At 40.6% G+C, this 22,250-nt stretch overlaps 2 protein-coding genes across 2 annotated transcripts; one reads left to right on the top strand and one right to left on the bottom strand.

The window, feature by feature from the left end:
- trarg1b (trafficking regulator of GLUT4 (SLC2A4) 1b) lies at nucleotides 1–2,176 on the top strand. The gene is made up of 4 exons (XM_042092704.1): nucleotides 1–268; nucleotides 418–827; nucleotides 1,140–1,263; nucleotides 1,686–2,176. The coding sequence occupies exons 2-4, from the start codon at nucleotides 420–422 to the stop codon at nucleotides 1,703–1,705; spliced, it is 552 nt and encodes a 183-aa protein (XP_041948638.1). The 5' UTR covers nucleotides 1–268; nucleotides 418–419; the 3' UTR covers nucleotides 1,706–2,176.
- An 11,140-nt stretch (nucleotides 2,177–13,316) lies between these two features.
- On the bottom strand, nucleotides 13,317–16,372 carry cryba1b (crystallin, beta A1b). Its single transcript, XM_042093320.1, has 6 exons — nucleotides 16,343–16,372; nucleotides 15,501–15,576; nucleotides 15,219–15,337; nucleotides 14,796–14,937; nucleotides 14,142–14,284; nucleotides 13,317–13,937 (listed from the first exon to the last, which is right to left on the bottom strand). The coding sequence occupies exons 2-6, from the start codon at nucleotides 15,546–15,548 to the stop codon at nucleotides 13,790–13,792; spliced, it is 600 nt and encodes a 199-aa protein (XP_041949254.1). The 5' UTR covers nucleotides 15,549–15,576; nucleotides 16,343–16,372; the 3' UTR covers nucleotides 13,317–13,789.
- Nucleotides 16,373–22,250: the final 5,878 nt, after the last annotated feature.

The following is a 22,250-nucleotide window of genomic DNA, read 5'->3' on the forward strand; positions in this document are numbered from 1 at the left end:
GTAGTTCACGGTCATCACCGGAGATCTTCTCAGAAGTTTGGAGTCGGAAAGGGAGGGGTGAGGAAACCGAGTGGTCTTTGTCAGTGTAGTCTCGTTGTTGTGTTTTTACAAGAATTGTCAACAAAGACAGTAAGGTTATTTTACACAACAATAGAGACCATTTCGTTGGCTACAGTTTTTCTAACCATATGCGATATTTATTTTCTCTAAAACGGCAAAAAGTGTATCCTGTTTAAATATTGATGGGAAGCTTCTCAACGTTCGTCAAGTAAGCACCCTTTTTTCTTGTTATTAGTGGGTTACTCTGGGGCTTCTGTGGGACAGGGTAGGCTATGAATGCTACCCAAGATATGCAGTTTAATTAAAATGGAAAGTAGACTATACCTAACTTGTACATGAATTATAATATGTTTTCAGCAATGGCCATCAACACAGACGTCGCCTATGAAAAAGACATGCTAGGGGAGAGTGAGAGCGGAACTCCTCATCATGCGGTCTACAAAGATACACAGAAACTTCTGGGTGTGTCAGCCTCGGAGGAGAGTGAAGGACACTCTTTGAAACCTTTGGATTCACTTTCTCTCAGTATACGAGGCAGTGTGAGGTCACTGAATGCTGAACAAAACGGACGCAGATCACCTATGAAGTCCGGATCTATTGGAAACATAGCGGTCCCGTCCCCTTCTCCGTCTCGGCTCAGCTTTAGTCGCGCATCATCTCCCGGTCCTCAGGCACCCGCTCCGCCTAATTATCTTTGGCTCGCATTGCTATCCTGCTTTTGTCCTAGTTTCCCATTAAATTTGTTCGCGCTTTATTATTCACACACGGTAAGTGCTGCTGTATGGAACCGAGTGGCATCACTTTGGCATCATGGTTGGACAGTTTAGAGACAGGTGCATCAGAGAGGGTGCGGTCGAATTCGCCCATTCAAACAATAGTTAGGCTACTTTAGCTCCAGTTGGCCAGCCAGTGACCAGTTGTCACGATCAGCAGTATAAACAGCTGTGGAATATGCCCACACAAAGCCTATAGAATCAATTCGGAGTGCTTCTATTGATTATTTTTCTGTTATAAAGTATCTGATGCGGTTGACCAGAGATGGCATTAATTAGTGCTTTGCAACTTTGTTTCCTCTGTAGTCACGGTCACTGCAGCAGGTTGGGGATGATGATGGTGCAAGACGGTTGGGAAAACTTGCACGACTTCTGAGCATCATTGCCATCCTTGTCGGTGTAGCTGTTCTCCTCTATATCATAATTGGAGGTACAAAAGTACTAACACATAAGCATACATGCATGCATTAATCTTAAAATATTTCGCTTGTAATGTCAGGACATAGGACCATGTGGTATCTATTATTGATTGTGTGTTGGTATACTGAAGACATTGGCCTTCTGACATAAATGGTAGCTTGTTGAATTATATCACTACCATGTCTTAATTTATATCAATATACCTGGATCTCCATTGAAAAAAAGCTTTTAGATTAGGCTAATTTGCCAACTTTGTAGCATTAAAACGCATGCATGTTGAATTGTATGGGAATGTTGTTATAGTGGTAGGCTATGCAATTATACATGATCTGATTCTCTCTCTCTCTCTCCCTCTCTCTCTCTCTCCCTTGATGCATTTCTTCCCTCCCGAAATGGATCTACATTTTTGTGTGTGGTTATGTCTGCTCTCAGAGGCAAATGGCATATTTTGAATTGAACAACAATGTGAGCAAATGTGTCCAAAGAAATGGGTGGAGGATAAAGATAATTATGCTTTTGCTTTGTTTAATTATATTGAAGAAATTTCGCCAAGAAAAGGGCGAGTTATGTCTACAAGGGTTATGTTGATTCCCCAAACAAGACCAGGCCAAGCCACAGGGTATACATCATCATTCAAAAAGTTGTGTTCGAAATGTTCACTCGTTCACTACTTAATCAGCCATATAGCAAGCACTAGTGAGTGAGTTAGTGAACGAGAGAACATTTCAAACACAGCTATAGATACACACCTCTGTAGCAAAGCTACACAAGCACCCGAATGGTGTGCAAGATGCTGATAACTTTGACTACAGAGTTTCAACCAAAGATGGATACAAAGAGGATGTTTAAAGCTAGTGTGTTTTCTATTTTTTATATGTCAATAGGTGTGTCTCTCTCTATATGTATGTGTGTGTGTGTGTGTGTGTGTGTGTGTGTGTGTGTGTGTGTGTGTGTGCATGCTGTTTGTTTTTGAACATTCCAAATCTGCTACAGCACCCTCCACATTTGTTAAAAATCATATTTTGCCACTTAATCTTGTATGAAATTAAAACAAAGGGGGAAAGGAAGTAAATCTGAAAATACACACACACACACACACATATGTATCTGTTCTTTACAGAATATATCCGGATCGGCCAGATTGATAGGTCCTCTCTTGAGGAATTTCTTCTGAAGCTCACCCCACTGGTTTTCTATGGAATTTGGATGAGGGAACTGAGATAACCATGGCAGAAACTTGATTTTGTGTTTACTAAACCATTTTTGCATTGATCTTGACATTGATCTGTTTTGTATCGTTGACCTGCTGGATGATCCAATCATGACCCACTTTTAGTGTCTTGGCAGGCATCCATATTTGGATTTAAAATGCCCAGCTATTTCATGATACCAATAACTCTAATGAGGCATCTGAATTGTGTATTCTCTTGTCTTTCCCATGTTAAAAAAATGGTGTTTGCCCTCGGTGTGATGTTAGGGAGGCCAATAAATGTAAAGGGTGCTGTATATTAGACCTTTGGGCTGGTTGATCTATACCATTTTCTATACAATATTTCTGATATGTGTCGGTTGGACTTGCATGTGCATTGAAATGTCGCATGTGCATCTACTTATCTCTGAAAACAAACAACTGCACGATGGCTACCTCAGCTTACCCATACACAGACGGTGTGATTAAAGATCAAGGTAGTTAAGGACTGTAGATTCTTATCAGGCATGGTACTACTGCAACCACATGCTGTCTTTTATTTGAATGTTTCTGATGATGAACTTGGAAAAAATTCCTTCAGAGCACTCACTTGGAGCACTCCTTACTAAAATGCTTGCAGTTAGGATAAATTTATCTTAAATCTGTTGAAATACTAACTGTGAATTAACTATTCGTATTTACTATTTGCACTATCAACAATCTGTTTTGTCTGGGAATCAAGAAGTATCAACATGCTGATGGCCAGTACACTATTGTGGTATCTCTTATTGTCACATGGACTCCAAATGTATTACATTTGCTCTGTGGATATCATCCAGCATGTCTCAAATAAACATGAAGAAGCTTATAAACTTCTATAATTGTGCTGCATCCATTTTTAATGATTAACTCAACCAATAAATCCCTGTGGTGTGTTTTGATCAGAGATGTAAAAGTCCGGCTTCAGAAAGTAAAAGTCCTGCCATGTATTGGTTCTACCTGTGCGTTTAACACAAGGTGATTTCACTAATTAGCTGATCTACCTGGCTTAAGACAGAGACTTTCTAATGACAAGACACAGCACTCAAAGAATCTCCCATAGACATGTATGGGGTTAGTTCGTAATGCAAACATTGCAGTCGTCTACACATATTCCACCCTTTCCACATGCCAAACGAAATGTGAATACATTGTGCCAATCATGTGGTATGTTGTGAATACATCGTGCCAGTCATGTGTTATGATCTCGCAGCTGGAGCGAGGTTGGTGTGTCATGATTCGTAAAGCATTTCACATGCGCAGTTATACCCGAAATAGATGCCCGATAAGTGCCCAAAAAGCGTTGCAATATGGCCACCGAGTGGAGGGACTTGCCTAAAAGGACTTTGCTTAAGAGTTGTGCTAATTAGAAACAGCTGATTAAATGAATGGTTGGAACAAAAATGTGGCAAGACTTTTACTTTCTGAAGCGGGACTTTTACACCTCTGGTTTTGATACTGTGATGGAAATACGAATGAGAAAGCCTATAGTGATACTGTATATTGGCGAGTAAATTAATTATTTCTGTGCCATATCGAAAGGGCTGCTTCTGTCATTGCAGTTAATTTGGCTACAACAGTAGGTTCTTACTGTATGACTGCATTAGGTCACATAAAGCAAACTGCACACCTTATTAGGTGAATTAAAGATGTCAGAAGATCAGTGATTCAGCGGTACCACATGTGCTGCCAGTAGCCTGAATGCCCAACTAAAGAACCAAAGCAACAAAAACAAAATCATCAACAAAGCACCCTACATGCGCAAAAAAAATCTGGGGTTATCAAGCAGGCACCTTCCTTCATTTGTGTTTAAATGAATTTAGCCCACAACACACCCAGAAGGCTCAACAGTAGTGTCTAGTGATTCTTCTCACGGACCAGAAAGTAGTTGAACGCCTTCCAGAACAGACTGTCCAAAGTCATGTCACATTAAGTTGACTTGTCAAAACTGACCAATGGTTGCTGTGTTCTCCTAAAAATATCACCTGCCCGGTGCCACATCTTTGGAATTGTTCCTTTTTCCCATACAATCACCATGCACGTCCTTAGAAATGTCAGAACACCACACTCCCCTTTATAGACCAGATAAGCTATCCCACTATGGCCAGGAGAGAATGCAGCCCTTTCACAACACAACCTCTGGCACCTCTTTCCCCCTTGGCCTCATCCAATGGTGAACCTGTCTCTCCAAATGGAGAAATGTCGCAGGTAACACAACATTTACATGCCTCTGATCAGCCCTATATCTGTTGCAGATGCCAGATACCCCTGGGGCTCGTTTCTAGAAAGCGTCGTTTGCTAACTTTTCTAGAAACGACCCCCAGGTTACTTTTTTCAACCCTCAAACTTCCCGTTTTCTCCTTAGTGAATAATGACTCCACAAACTCGAAGGGATCCTTTTAGAAGGCACCCATTTGATTAAATTGATTCTCCTTCCTTTCAATCATTCCCATCAATCAACATTGATGGAACTCCATTCCTCGACCTCAGAGTTCCCAGGCCATTTAACCTTTGGTTTCTGCTCACTTCTTCCCACTTATACCAAAGTCCTTTTAGGCAAGTCTCTCCACTTGGCGGCCATATTGCAACGCTTTTTGGGCACTCATCGGGCATCATATTTGGCAGAAATGCGCGTGCGCAAGGCTTCACGACACCAACCTTGCTCCAGCGGCGAGTTCACAACACATAATTGGCACGATGTCTTCACAACACACCATATGATTGGCTCAATGTATTCACATCACACCACATGATTGGCTCAATGTATTCACATGTTGACGTTTTGCCGAGGAAGGGGTGGGATATGCGTAGACAACGGCCATATTGGCGTTACAAACTAACCCAATGCATTTCTATGGAGGTTTTTTTAAGTGCTGTGTCTCCTCATTAGAAAGTCTCTGCTTATACCTTGTGGGACATACAGTACAATTAATTGATTGAAAAATTATCAAGGGGGCGTTTTCCAAAAATGTCACATATGATTAAATGACTCAAAAGGCTCTATCTCGGCGATCTAAAACGTCAGTGGGGAATAGCTTAAATACATTTATGGGTGTGTCCAGTCGACATTTGGGGTGGTTTTATTATCAAACGTTGGGCGCATGGCACAAAAAGGTGGTCCTTACGTTTCTTAATCAGTCATGGGTGTGTTTTGGGTGTAACATCCTTTAAACCAATGAAAATTACATCTGTCATTCCCTTTAACAGCAAGCAGCGCAACTTCAAACAGCGCATCAGTATATTGATAGTCAGCGGCGCATTTGGAATCTACTTGCATGTGAGACCGTATGGAACAGGTATTCCACTAAACCATGCTTTACTAAAACCTAGCAGAGTATAGCCTACACACATCTGCACACGCCTATTATTTAAACTCATTGGAAAAGTGAAATTAACTTCACCGTGGTCTCATAGTCAACAACAAAACAGTTCTTCACAGTTAATTACTTTCACTATTGACTGACAAGGGGTTGCCATCGAAAATATAGCTTGAAAAAAGCAACGTTCAATGTTCGAATTACTGAATAAAAATCCTAAGGCTATTTATTCTGCAGAGAAGTTGTTTAGGACTACTTGCTATGGGCTGCTTACATCTCGTGACAATGCGTCTTCAGCTGTGCTTTAGATACGCCTTTCGCTATGAAACCAGGTTTTTCTTGGTCAGTGGCATAATGATGTTTAGAGGGTGTAAGATAGCGATTTTTGGATCATTATGCGCCAGACTAAACCTTCTGTCACAAAAAAATTCGAGTGTAAGAATTGAATAGTCTTTGCGTCGGGATAAGAATAAGCTTTGAGGCAAAATAGAACCCAAAGAATTTAACTAGATGTCCCACAAAGCGGGACAAAATATGACGACCACTCAGTCCTGCACATTCTCTCCGCAAAATTAAATCACGCTTGACAATGTGTCTCCATCTCCTACTATATCCCATATTGTTGCAACTTTTGTGTGTGTAAATTACAGTAGTGTGTGCATAGTGTGTGTTTGTTTTTTGTGTATATGTGGGCTTCTCTGTGTGTGTGTTCTCTTGTGAGTGTGTGTGTGGGGGTAATGGTGTGTGTGTGTGTGTGTGTGTGTGTGTGTGTGTGTGTGTTTGTGTGTGTTCTCTTGTGAGTGTGTGTGTGGGGGTAATGGTGTGTGTGTGTGTGTGTGTGTTATCTGTGTATTTGTGTGCCTGCTTGCCTGCATGTGTGTGCATGTTGGTGTGTTCATGTGTGCATGTGTGTGCGTGCGTGCGTGTGTGGGCATGTGATTATCTGTGCGTGAGTGCGTCTGTGTGTTTATGTGAAATTTTCAAATTTCGTGCAGTTTTCAACATGGATACCTGCGATTACAACACCTTGTTTTTGCTTTTTCATTTTTAACTAGGTGGCTATACCTCAAATTATTTGATAAATGATATGGGATGGGTTGTGATGGCCCCTTGAGACCAACAAACGGAAAAACGTTTGTCATCCTAGGCCCTACGGTTCTCGAGATATTCACGGAAAACTGTGTCCGGCCAACCCTCCGGTGCGGCGGGTGGCGACAGATGAAAACGAAAATGGGTTTGTGTCATTCTTGTGGGGCTGCATGTCTGCCAATTTTTGTGCAGCCCGGTCTTTCAGTGTCTGTTCAGAATCGTTGACATTACTGAAGAAAAAAATAAATGTAAAAATCCAGAAGAAATAAAACTCTAAACGCTGCTTTGCTTGTGCAACGGTCATAATAATGTTCACAGCTAAACAATTAAGACCTGGCAGATCTTTAAGGGATTGCACAGGATATAGAACAGCATTGGGTCAGTGATTGTGTGTCAGAGCTGATATGTGTTGACTCACAGGTCCTTGTTGTCAGCATGACTGTTTCCTGTTGCACAACAATCAATATGCATGCACCACCACATTGACACAGAAGCCTGCGTTGTTCCTTTGTAATGCGATATGGCCAATATATTAGTTTGTGTTACAGTTGCATTAAGTCAAAGGCATTTTTCATCATTTTATATGATGAATATTTTGGTAATAGCCTATCAAATATATTATTTATGCATTTCTCTGCTGAATTTATCTAGAGATATGTCACAGGTCTATCTTTATACATTCTTCTTAATGTTATTTTATGCATGGACTTAAACATGATAAAGTCTACAAATAATGTGATTGTACTGTGATGTAAACATGGATAATACCATCAGACCTGGTTGTTTTATATTAACCGCCCCAGTAGTGGTGGTGAGTATCTGATCTTTGTACGCAGAAAATTAATGTAATGTAAAATTGTTTGGTACATTTGCATTTCCACAAACATCATCTAAGACATGGGCATGTAGCTATCTAAAGCTGTGGTAAGTCAGGGAGAGAATACAGGAGAGAAATAAGATCAAAAGAACAACCAATCAATATTTTGTCTCTTTTGCGACAGTTTTTACATATACAGGTCTGCAGGAGCCACCAACTGACTGTTCTTTGAAATGCCTACATGCATGCTATTGAGCCTTTCAAGAGAGTTCCATTATCAGCATCATAGTTGGCCCCACAAGGCTTCCATTTTAACATTCCATATGTTATCTTAATGCAGAGGAAGTAGATTGGGAACCAAATAGAACGTTCAAGCATTGTTTTTGTTTTTATTGTTGAAAGGGTCTATAAGAGCTCAGTCAATGCCTTGTCTATAACTTGACACCAAGAATGCATTTGTGACTTTTTTTTTTTTTTAGAACAAATTCAACACGTTGTTTCTTGAGTGATTTTACAGTTTGGCTTGTGCAATTATTGTCTTATTGTGCATTATTTTTGCTGACTTCACTGTGTACTAAAATCCAGGTCATAAATTGCTTACAATGACTTTCTTAAGTACAGAAAATACTTAAATTGAGTCTTCTATATCCTTTCTGATGCATTAGTCTGTTACCTAATGCCCTCTCACATTCTCGAATTGTGCTGAGCAATGTAACAAAAGCATTGCCATGGTGAGTTTATCACCGCACACTATCCTCTGAAACCACAGGCCTTTCGAGGCTCTCATCACCATGAAACAGCTCAATTTCCTCTTGCCTTAACGAAGGCCACTCAGACCTCTGATAACAGGGCCCTTACATGCTGGGCAAGACCAGTCTATTGTGATGTTACCCTCTGTCTGCATAGAGCGTGTAGCTCAGTGGTCTATGGAGTTAGGCTGGCAATCGCAAGATTGCTGGTTCGAGTATCAGATGATGACTTGATGTTGCACGTCGTGCCCTTGGACAAGGCACGTCATCTGCATTGTCTCAGTCCATGTTGCTGTAAAATGGGTACAAGCTTCTGCTGGCAGTTACCTGCAATGGACTGGTGTTCCGTCCAGGGGGAGTCTACGACTCTCCTCTGCTTAGCATCATGGAAACTGGACATAAGTGCTGGCCCAATTGGCCTTCGTGGCTAGGTATGGATTAACTAACCCTCTGCCTGCATAGTTATGCAGGTAAAAGGTCCACTATCTCTAATCTTTATTTGCACACTCATCATGGCATCATGCCATTGCATTGACCAGTAGTATTTTAGTTGAACACCAATCAGGAAACATAATGCAGGACTATGAACGCATGCATTAAAGTTACTTAACATGATCCCTGACCACACAAAATCTAACTCGAGGAGCACATAATTATAGTAAATCACAATGTTAGCCTGTGAAAAACTCTTAAAGTACCTTTTTTTTGGCACCTCTGCTAAAGTTGACTAAAAACGGGTATAAAAAATAGGGGCAAGGGGGCAAGATAACCTTGGGTCTTTGTCCAAGCATGTTTGTCACATTTCCAGTTGATTAGAACCATTTAATCATTGTTTTAACTGTAAATATAGGCATTTTCAACAAAGTAACCAGTTTGTATAGACATTCCCTGACATACAAATATCAACACACTTTCTTTTTATTCAAATTTAGTGTATTCTCTTGTCTTTCTGATGAAAAATGACTAGCGGTTTTAGCATCTGTGTCACTATTTTCATACCTTAGTGAAAAAGAAAGTCATGAACTACTTCTGAAAAGTTCACAGACACTCTGAATAACTTAAATAAGTTGAAATTAGATAGGAATTTTTTTCTAGGGGTACCAATAATTGTGAGCAACGTGTTTTCGTTAAAATATTTATGAGATTTTCCTTTTTCTCAGAATACAATTTCTTCCCTCATTTTTCCTCATTGTTTTTATTGTGAGAGTATAATGAATCATCAAAAGATAATCTTTTATACCTGCTTTTAGTCAACTTTACCCAAGGTGCCAATAATTCTGGAGGGTACTGTGTGTACCTTGATCATCATAACAACACTGCAAGCGTTAAATGTATTCCAGTGCATGTTTCATTCCTCAGTGTTAACATATGCTTGCATTTGGCATATCATGTCAATCTTTCTCAATTTACTGTGTTCTAATCAAGTTACTGCCTGGAAGGTCTCCCATTCTGAAGTGTGAGATGGGGGGGGGGGGGTCCAATATTCTTCTTCTCTTGATCTCACACAGTGTCCAGTTCTATTTTAGAGATGAGGCCTTCTGGCTGCACAGTGTTGAATTTATTTTCCTTCATTTACTTTCTGTATGGCAGCTGCTGTACATTGCTTCTGCTAAAAGCTGCCATCAGTAAAGCTGAAGTCAAAATAGAAAAAAAACTACTTAAAGGTGCTTCTCAGAATAATGGTTAAAAAGGTGATTCGTTTCATGGATCTGCATGTTGAAACAGCTTGGATCCGTCACTGTTCAAGTGAAGTTTTGAAATCAATACCACTCTTGGCCAGGCAGCCCATTCCCTTACAGGAAGAGAGCTGAATCTCCTGGGAGGCCTAATGTAACAGTCCATTAAACTTCACATTTTGCGGGTGCACCGCTCCACTGACAGAGACATTATAATTCTACAGCAGACTGACAATCTGAAAAGCCAGCTAGAAACAAAGAGAACCTCAAGCGTTCTTCTGAAATACAATATTGTTAGACTACACCGTAGCTTGTATTACATCTATAACACTGAAATGGCCCAAATAATACAGATATGACATTGACCATAATGCCACATGCTAAACTGATTGTGCATATTCTTGTGCTTTAGTTTTAGATCATTCTGGCATTGGTCAACTAAGTGAAGTGTTGTGTCTAACTGATAAAATGATAGCTTCAAGGTGTGTTCTGTTAGCAGTATTTAATGCAGATTGTCATGGTCAAGATGACAGTATGGGTAGGATAGCCAACAGGCTGCTCTGAGCCTTTTCATCTTCCTTTTATACCTTCACTCAAAAAGGGTAGCCATGTCTGGTATTGCCTTGTTGATTCATTGTATTATCATCAATTGCTCTCTGGTTAAAAGGCTTCTGGTTACCAAGGATGCTGTGCAGCCAGCCACTTAAGTACTGAGAAAGCTCCCAGGAGAAGAAGGAAGAGCAAAGAGATTTGAAGGGTGTGGAAATTATTAAGATTTAGGATCCTGACTGAGAAAATACAGGAACAACATCAGAATGGATGCTGACAGAGTCAGGGTTATATCGCCCTGAACTGTGTAATTGATTAACAATAGGGCAAATATGACAAGAAAAAGAAACATTACTGAGCAATAAGGTGATGTCATATGACCATGGAAACGTAATTTGGTGACCGCTTAATGATAAATGTGTTACATTAAAATATAAAAAAGGCAATACTTGCTGTACAATAACTGCTGAACTACTGAACTGCAAGACCTCTATAGGTTTTTAGAAACAGCATGCATGGCATTAACATTTTCAGTCTAGATTTCTCTGGGACTGACGAGCTGAATAGTATTCTGTGGCCATGACACAGAGAAAGGAAGATGTGAAGTGCTTGAGATATGAATGAGATATTTCTGTGACTGCTGCCACCTGCTGGACATCTCTGATAGCTCTGCTGCTTCCTGGTGATATTACATTTTGTTTCAACTGCTTACACACAAAATCTTTGCTTGTCACACAATTTTCTGTCTTTCAAACACCATAACCTCACACCAAATCTGCAAAACTATACACTAATTCTGAGTGTTTGACTCGGCTTTCAATTTCCTAAAACACTTTTTACAAAACACCACACACAATTTTCAACACAGAAAATTTTAAAAAGAAGTAGGCTAACTTGATTTCGTTTTTTCAAACACAACCGATCAAAATGCCATACTTATTCTCCACTTATTCACACTCACCTTCACAGTCCTATATGTACAAACACTCATGACTTTACTGAACACCATCCGATCATTGCCTTTTAGGCCTATGAATAGCCTACTCTATACAGGTGTAAGGGCAGCCGTGGCCTACTGGTTAGCACTTCGGACTTGTAACCGGTTGCCGGTTCAAACACCGACCCTTTCAATCAGTTCCTAAAGGATTTACAGTTGAAATGTTCACAACCAATGCAGATACTTTAGCGTAATGTTCTACAAAAATAAACTTGACGTAATCCCAAGTTACCATTAGCTCAATGTTGTTTTCTGTGCCTCTGGAGATGCCAGTAATTACTTAGAAATACAGTAATTTCTGTCTTTGGCAAAATCAGCTTTTTCAAAACTCCATGTTCATAGTGGTCATTGTATTTGCTTCCTTTTTTGTTGTTAGCTGTTACATACTGTTTTCACAACAGCAAATTATTTAGGGGAAATCATTATTTTGTGTTTCAATATTGTATACGTTTACTGTGTATTTCAACTTTTCTCTGTAGATGAGTTTCACTCTTGTATGGACATATAATAGAAGCCCATGAAAGACAGAAGAGCTTTATAGGTTTTGAGCAACAGTGTGTACATGATGTATCCAAAATGTCATATGTTTATAATGTGAGGCGAATGTTTGCTTTTGAGATGTGTTTATGACATTTTGAATGTTGTCATTTTGCTGGAAATTTGAGGCATTTTATATTTTGTGTTTTGAAAAATAGACACATCATTTTTAAAATGTGTGTAAACAGTTGTAAAAAACTGTAAGAGAAACAGCTTTTCAGGTTTAGGCTGTGGGTATCTGGTTATATTCACAGGTGGAAGAAAGGTGTTTGTGAAGGCTTTTGGTGTGTTAGATCTGGATAATCTAAGCAGCTCTTCTTGATTATCACCTTGAGGCAGCGTACTACTATTAAACTAGATGAGCCCAAGGACGTACCCTTGAGAACACCTTAAGATATTGATTTAGCCCAGGACTATGGAGGTGGTTTTGGATTCAAAAGGTATACAACACTTACACTATTGTAATTCGGTCTATCCGTCCATTTGTGTGTGTGTGTGTGTGTGTGTGTGTGTGTGTGTGTGTGTCTGTGCATATAACTTTTAAAAATGCTGGTCCAATTTACTTCAATTATCAAGGAAGAGTTTCACCATGTCTCATTCGTCCTGTTTTATTATCTGGATTAGGATCCCAGGCAGTGCAGGATTTTTTTTTTTTCACTGACTAATTTTAGGGGTGAAGGTCTGCAGTCGCTTGACTGTTTTTGTTGTTTATGAGACTCTTCCAAAACACTGTCAAAACTTAAATTCTTCGAGCATGGCAGCAGTAATGTGCGCTTGGGGACTTACAGTATAGGGATTGTGAATGGCATCCTTTACAGAACTGCTGCTGCCTCACTCAATCCAAGAGTTAAATGTTTAATGTCAGAACTACAGCAAACTACAGTTGGCACATACTACTGAAGCCTTACGCCTTACCTGGTTTTTAATTCAGTTTGTGGAAATAATTTATTTTAACTGTCTGTGTCATGGCTTGTGGCCGTTTGATGGATGTAGCAGCTTTAAAGGCTGAAGATTAATTTTGGTGTGTTTAATTAAACTAAAAAATTAAACACAAGAACAGATGCACGCAACACACAGTCAATTTATTTCATAATAATTACACCCTTTTCTGTGTTCTGATTTGCTCACTCTCTTTATTCATCGATCTCGTTACCATGGTTACCATAGTGACTGCAGATGTTACAATCATGACGTGTGATGATGAACAAGAGGAGCCGTGTCTGAGGCAGCCTGCCACACCACAGCCGTTCTGTGATTCTGGCAATTCTTACAGGTGGTTTGTCGTTCCTTCTGACTTATTCCTTTCTGTTTTTTTTAACTTTCTTTCTGTCTTTTTTCTCACATCCTATCTTTCCTGAAGTGATGGGTAAAAAGTGCTGTGAACAATTGTTTCAGTGGTGCACCACCAGGTCTTGGGGCCTGTGGTCCTTGTGGTCTAGCCAGACCTGCAGGGCTAGGAGCAGTAAAATGGAGGAGGAGTCATGAAAGGGGGGATCAGGTGTGGGAGGGCGGGGAGCGTTAAGGAAGCGAAGGGCGAAGGGAAAGAAGGAAGGAAGGAAGGGCACAGGAGAGTCTTCTCACTGCTGGATTCTACGGATGGACTGAATCTGGAAGGTCTGAGCGTGGGAGCCAAACTCTCTGTAGTGTTTGTACTCTCCTCCGTGGCAGTCACACTCCATGATGTATTGGTGTCCACGGTAACCAGGATACTGGTAGCACACCCAGCTATGAAGGAGAGGGAAAGGTTGTTGAATGCATAGATTTGTTTTCGGTTCAAAATGAACAGTAACAGTGTTGATCTAGCTTGTGAGGGAACTTCTAGCTTCTAACAGAGTACACATCCTAACTCATTCGAAGTACTATTTCAGTGACAAATTCAAGAGCAAAAAATGCTCTCACTTTCCCCACAGTCTGGGACCTGATACTTACGCTCCACTCTGCACCATCATAGAGCCGACCTCACTCATGCCCCAGCCCATGGCCTGAAGAGAGGGGTAGTCATCGCACATCTCCCACTGCTTGCCCATGAAGTTAGGGCTGTCGTACACAACCATGCGGCACTCCTTGTGGCTCTGCTCCAGGCATAAAGGGGGGATATTATATGTAAGAGGTAGCCAGGTTTATAGGTAGGTGAGGTAGATATTTGTGAACATATCCATGACAAAAAATGGACGTAATGCTCAAGGAGGAGAGATTTGGCTTGGCATGAATTAAGAAAGCATCCAAAACCTCAAATGATTTGTGGATAAAGGATTGATCAAAGATGAATGTAATTTTCAGCAGTGGGGTCTGGTTAGTAATTGGGTTAGCCAGCCCAGTTAGCCCCGCACAAGGCAATGCCCTCGCTCACAGGGAACTGTAGTACTATAGACCCTTTCAAGAGAGTTCCATTATCAGCATCATAGTTGGCCCCACAAGGCTTCCTTTTTAACATTCCATATGTTATGTTAATGCAGAGGAAGTAGATTGGGGCCCAAATAGAACGTTCAAGCATTGTTTTTGTTTTTATTGTTGAAAGGGTCTATAGAAGCCAATACTGTTTGTGCTGTTCTAGTGGACACATGTCTGATGGCAGTTACTCACAGCGGAATAGATGGGGCGGAAGGACATCATCCTCTCGATGTGATAGGCGTTGCTGCCGCTGTAGGCCTCCCAGCAGGGGTAGTCTCCCCTCTCCAGGATGAACTGCTGGCCACAGTAGCTGGAGTGCTCATAACCCACCCAGCTAAAGACAGAACACAAGAGGATAGGAACAGCAATTGAGGAATGGCAATCATAGATGATCAGAAGATAACGAAGAATGGGTTTTGAGAAAAAGGGTGGGGGGGGGCTGTTTAGCTTTTTCCCAGGTGTTGTACTTCCATACTAACTTCCATGAGCGGTTCAATGACACATTGATTCAATGTCATTGTCATTTACATGTCGAAGAAACTACATGGTGGACCCTTCATAAACCAGGAAGTTTGACTTAAGTTGGAACTTTCCCTTCTCAACTTGAACACTTACGCGCCACACTCCACCTTCAGGGAACGGATGTTCTCCATGCCGCACTCCATAATGTTCTGGCAACAGGAGGTGAACTCCATGCGCCTACCCTGGAAGTGCTGCTGGTCGTACACGGTGATCTGGGAAGATGCAAATGTAAAAATTAGATCGTTGAGTGTTGCTAGTCCTGATTGTCAGCTGGTTTTATCTTGTGGTCTAAGTCTGCATGAAAATTAAGATTTGAAGGAAACGTGCAGTGTGTGTGTGTGTGTGTGTGCATCTATGTGTATTTTTTAAACTCACCTTCCAAGGGCCCATAGGCATGGGGTTCATGGGATTTGTCAGAGCCATTTTATCTGATTCCTGATTACTAACAGACCTGCAAAACAGAGAAAAGTAGTTCTGTACACAAAGCTCCCCGACATAAAGACAAAGCATTGCATTTCCAGAAGATTCTGGATGACCAAAGGGTATTCACTCTAACTGTCAAAAGGACCACAGAACTAATGAAGAGTCGTTACAGAGTTGTTGCTTTTATCCCTTTCACTCCATTATCAGTCTGAACAATCAGACCCTGACACCAGAAAAGAGCCATTGAAAGCCACAGAAGGCTGAAACAAACACTTTCAAACCTTTTAACTATACCGAATTCACTGACTGAATTATTTATGGACACTCAATATCTTATGCCACTTGCATCATATTGTAGAGATATCTGTAGGCATATTTATATCTATAAATCAAGTTAAAATAGAAGTACAAATGATTTGCAAAAGGATCTATGCTCCATCAGGTACACGAACAATTCTATATGCACAAATACACTTGATATACACTTGATATATTACAATTGTAGTTCTAAATGTAGTTCTACCCACAATAACAGAATGAATGATTCAATTAATAGTTCCCTTCAAGTGGCACTGATGAAATGAAAGAATGAATATATTTTAACTTATACAAAATTTAGTCCTATGGATAATGATACATTGTCACGTTAATAGATTAACTATCAGATTTTACAAATCAAGTGAGATTGCTGGAAAATATATATTTTAAGAAATATGACCCAAATTAATTCTCATAATTAAAAAAAAAAAAAAAAAACTGTTCACCACTATGCATCCATGGCTTACCAGACCTACCCAAATAATGAGCTGTGTGCGCTGACTGGATACCAATCGGTCTCGTGTCCCAGGCACCGTGGGGGTATTTATACAGGGCACGGGTGAATGCCCGGTGACTCATTTGACTGGGCTGCCGTCAGCACTTTGCCAGGGGCCCCTTTGTCTGTGGGCTGAGCCTGAGCTTTAGTGCCCTAACACAACCCCACACAAAGCAGGTAGCGCTGTCCAGGAGTGCAAAACAAGGGGTGCAGCCCCCAATAGGTAACAGGGTCCCAGCCAACATGGTGGAGATGTTTCACACAGTAGATGCTCTCCATATGCTGTCACTGGTGATTACTCTGGAGTGCATTTTACATTTTAATCTTTATTATTACAAATATAAACATGTCATTTTACTCATTAAATGTAGGTATTGTGTCACATTTCGGCTTTGTGAAGTAGACTGAGATGTTGGAAGTCATGAGGCGCAAGGAGCCTAATCTCCATCACTGCATCACTGTTAATGCTGGGCATTCACATTTCACTTTATTTGGAAAGTATACCTGCTACTACACTTAGTGAACTTGTAACATTGTGTGTGTTTGTGTGCATTGACATGCCCACAACTGAAAAAAGAAGTTATGAGAATGAAATGAGAAGTTATAAACCCTGAAAAGGTCAAAGGTCATGTTTAGACTATTTTGAACATTCATTTAGACTGATGTGCTGTTGTGCGCAGGGAAAGTGACATAGATATTGATAAGACATCTCTGCTTTTATTAAGTTTCTCTGGGCTTCAGTGGTATTGTCAGAGCAGGAGACACCAGCATAATTACACCTTAAGGGACGATGATCCATATTCTCTGAACCCCCCCACCCACCCACCCCCAGCCCAACCCTGACTAAGCAGGATTAGCAGCAGACACACTGTCCCAATGAACATTGTTTGTGGGTCTCTACTGGCAGCGCTCATGCCTTACACTGAGACCTGCTGCTGGATGGGAATGGTTGTCTGCAGGCAAAATGATATTGATGTTTTCACTTACTATACCAGCAACAAGAATGGAACCAAGCGATCGCTCCTTTTGGATTTCGGCTCACTTAGCCTCTTGCAAAGTAAATGCTCAGCTGTGTTCACATTTGACTTTATCGTGTTAATGTTGCATGCTGCTATTATTTTCCAGAACACATTCTTACCGTAACTTCCCTTATGTTGCTTTGTCTGATATGTGTTTTAGGTTGTTGTTGCATTTTTGTTTGTGTTTTATGTTATATCTATCTGTTTGTATTTGTGAATGAAAGTTTTTATCTCATTTGCCTCCCATCTTGACCAGTAATCCCTGGCAGAGGAGATATTGCATCAGAATGGGACCTTCCTAAAAGGAGACATAATAAAATAAATGCATTATGGGGTTTGTGTAGTCTGTATGTCATTTTTAATTATTCATTTTATTTTTGAAAAATGCCGTGCTGTACTTTGTGTTTCACAATATAGCTTTGTGTTCATAACTTCTTTGGTGATCATAAGTTCAGCAATTCAATTTCAATCTGTTTTTTAAAAGCTTGCAATATACATAAATCCACTGCATAATTTAACTATAAACAATGTGGGTAGATAAGCTGAGTAATAGTGTAGTCAGTGGCACAACATCTGCTGTCTTTTCAGATGTGGCAGCCATGCATAACATAAATTAAGATGTGATACAGTGTTCATTAATAATATTATCAATAATATTGTTTGTTAATATTAAATGTTCAAATTTTTTCGTAGAGTAAATGCAAACTAGGATCAGTAAGACTGAAGATATAAGAGAAGAGCTTTAAGAGAACTATATGGATTTGCACACCAATCAAAAGACTGAAGGCCTGATACTGTCAAATTAGATAACCATAGTTCCTAAAATGCATCAACATGTTGGAAATATGAGACATTGAAAACAGAGATGATTTGTTGATTTATTGTTGGTTGATGGTTTGTTTGTTATCAGCTATCACAACAGGTCACCCAAGACTCTTGACTAACTAAATCACTAAATGTTCAGTGATGGTAATTAAGGGAATAGTGTTGCCTGACCTCTACTAGTTGTATTACAGTATTGTATAGTAGTGTATTTGTAAACTGATGTCCACCAGAGAAATGCATTCCTACACCAGATGAAAAATCTGCATGTGTGTTATTTTTTTCAAATGCTTGGTAGTTAACACCTGTTGTGCATGAATGAATGAATGTCTTCCTGCCTGTGTGTCTGTGTGTCTGTCTCTCTCTCTCTCTCTCTCTCTCTCTCTCTCTCTCTCTCTCTCTCTCTCTCTCTCTCTCTCTCTCTTTCTGTGTGTGAGTGTGTGTGTATGTGTCTGAGTGTGTGTGTGCACGCAATGTGTTTCTGCTGATGAGGACAGCTATCCAACAGTGACAAAGAGTTGGGCCTAGTCAGCAGGCCAGCACTACACACACACACAAACACACACACACACACACACACACACACACACACACACACACACACACACACACACACACACACACACACACAAATACACACACACACTCTCTCTCTCTCTCTCTCTCTCTCTCTCTCTCTCACACACACACACACACACACACACACACACACACACACACACACACACACACACACAGCCATACATGTCCTACATTGCTGACAGGCAGAGATCATGTCATTCTCTCTTACACCTCAAACACTGTGAAGAGACTATATCAGACCCAAATTTATAGAGAGAGAGCCAATCATTCACTCCAGAGGTTATCTGTATAAAAGCAGAACATTTTACCAGTTTTTACAAGGTTTAATATACAATGTTCAATCAAATATGTGCGTATGATGCTGACCTTGGTGTCAGAAAGTAATAGCAATATATCACTGATCAACACACCTCATGGCATATGATTTATAGATGTATGAATGTGCTAACTTTGTGATCAATATTACAGTATACTTCACATATGTGACACAGAGAAAATAGATAAATACAAACAGGGGCAATTATTTTCCCAGCAGTATACTTGAAAAAGGAAAGTCTGTGTGAAACTTTTGTTTTAAAATTACTCTAAAGTAAGTAAGTATAAGTATATATACTCTTTTGATCCTGTGAGGGAAATTTGGTCTCTGCATTTATCCCAATCCGTGAATTAGTGAAACACACTCAGCACACAGTGAACACACAGTGAGGTGAAGCACACACTAATCCCGGCACAGTGAGCTGCCTGCAACAACAGCGGTGCTTGGGGAGCAGTGAGGGGTTAGGTGCCTTGCTCAACGGCACTTCAGCCGTGCCTACTGGTCAAGGTTTGAACCGGCAACAAGTCCAAAGCGCTAACCAGTAGGCCACGGTTGCCCACTAGTGAAGAGCAGGACCAACACCAAATGAAACATGATTATCACCAACAAAATAGTCTGTTAATCCAACACACATCCCCAACATACTTACAGCACATTGCCCCCCCCCCCCCAATACACAGCACATTGTCTCATGAGGAAGCTTCTCCAACACACATATTGCGCACTGCCCTCTCCCCACATACACATCACACTATCCCATCTCCCCTGTCATCCCCCCCAACACACACACCAAGACCCCTGGCAGTTGGGTTAGCCCCTTGAGCCGTGGATCTGCCCAAGGTTTCTTCCTTGGTAAAGGAGTTTTTCCTTGCCCCTGTTGCTCTTGGGTGCTCCTTGTTGGTGCCCCCCCCCCCCCCCCCCCCCATCCCAAACCTCCCCCACCTTTCTTATGCAGCCCTTGCCACTTAATCTACTAAACCCCTCTTCTACTGCACTTTTTACCCCCCCCCCCCCCATAAATGCACAAATAGGCTGACACCAGACATAATTTCACTGCATTTCTTACTTCCAGTAACTATATGCATGTGACAATAAACTTCCTTGTATCCTTGTATCCTTGTATCCTTGTTTACCCTTGGACCCAATTGGACAGCACCAAATAGAAGTATGAACCACCAAGACACATAGTGACTGACCACTTAAATACCTTGCCGGGTTGGTTTGGGATACATTTGACCACATGTCTTTTGCAGTGTATGCACTAATGCAGAGATTCTCATCATGTTTGGGGCTAATAAGGCACACATAACCAAACCAAAACATCACACCAACTCATGGTTACTGATTATAAAGTATGTCAAACACATTATTATAGACTATAAGAGGGGTGCTCAATCTTATTCCCATATTTTTCTATACAGATGAGAGACCACAGTGATAGGCATATGCTCGTGTGGTGTAGACTGAGCCTTTTAATCAAGAAGCTGTGTCATTGGTGCATTTAAAAATAGCCCTATTGCCTATTTCATGGGGATGTATAAAAACACATTGGGCTCCTCAAAATTCCATGGCACACTTCACTTTGCCGCATGGCACGGCGTGGCTCGGCGTACTGGTTGAGAACCACTGCACTAAAAGATATCTTTAAAGCAATTCACTCAAGTTTCATGGAGTTCTTCATGGACATCTCGGTGCAAAATGTTAAAATGTTCCAGTATGATTCAATAGTGAGATGGCTGTCAGTTACTTTTTGGCAGACCTCATGCCGACAACTGAGGGGTTATAAGTGTGTTGATAAATGATGGTTATGTAACATACTCTTATTGTCACAGGTGACAGATACTCAAGACAGGCTACTACATGTATTAACAATAACTGTAAGATATCATGTTTAGATTTTCATTTGCTTTGAACATATGAACAAACAAAAAAACACACAAACATATTTGTATTCTATGATGCTATCGCTGATATAAACGTTCAGTCATGTTCCAGCAGGTGGTCATGCACTGCACTTTAAAACAAGTGTACTCAGACCTACCTTATACTTCTGCTCAGACAGTGACCCCTAGTGGTCTTATTTGATGCTGTTACAGTTGTTATGATGTCATCCAAATATTTGCTTGTCTTGAGGTCAGTAGCCTAGATCCAGCACAGTTTTCTTTAATAAGCCTCAACATGAATTGATGTGATTATTGAAAAGAGCAGTCGAGGTTTGTCAGACGTGAATGTATCTAGGAAAGGATACGGTAAAGAAGACCCTATTTTTTAAAAAGGGTGCATTTGATGGAACATTATGGGTAAGTTCCATCAAGGGTAAAAAAACAATTGACCATGGGCCTGAAAAGTCCTTAAAGTTTCGGTTAAGTTAAAACATGTTGAACAATGGTGGCAGTTGGTGTACCGGTATGTTGGTTGCATCAGTTCTGCATCAGTTCTTTACATCGTTTGTTGTCATGTTTCAGTTGTCCATATAGGTCTGGTTTGAGTTAAGCTAAAATTGGTTCTGAACACGTTTTTTTTTATATAACAAAAATGAAAAGGTCAGTTGAAACTATGGTATTGTCTAAAGAGTAAATAGACTAATGTAATTGAGAAAACATTTAAGTATTCTGTGTTATCTATCTGCCCAAATAATGGACCTTCCAATTAGCCTGTTAGACATCACCCACATTACCAGACAATATGTTAAGTAAACCTAGGCTATGTCAAGCTAAATGTTTTGGTGAGAGTTCTACAGTAAATGATCTTTTGCGCATGGGTTAACCTGTCGTTTCGTCTGGGGAACCAGACAAAGAGTGCGTTTTTCTATTATTGTATTGTTATAATAATATTGCCTCAGTATCATCCGATATTGAAGTGAATGTTGGCATTCCTTCTCTATATGGTCGCATGTATGATGAAGACTGCGTAAGGTGACTGAATGAGACTCTCAAGAACTGCCTGTGCTTGCTTAGGCTACTCTGCTCCGACGAACGTTTGTGGGAGGACTGTTATGCGTCTGTGCGGATGTCGAGTCTGAAGCTATAGCTCGTCTAGAATAAGGGGTTTAAATTAAGAACTAAGCGGGCGACCTGCTCAAGGGTGAGGGAGGGTGACTGTTTTGTATCTTGCTCGACCAGGAGGAGGGGGAGGAGGGAGGACGGATA

The sequence above is a fragment of the Alosa sapidissima genome, chromosome 5 (genome assembly GCF_018492685.1).
Source record: "Alosa sapidissima isolate fAloSap1 chromosome 5, fAloSap1.pri, whole genome shotgun sequence".
Classification (NCBI taxonomy): domain Eukaryota; kingdom Metazoa; phylum Chordata; class Actinopteri; order Clupeiformes; family Clupeidae; genus Alosa; species Alosa sapidissima.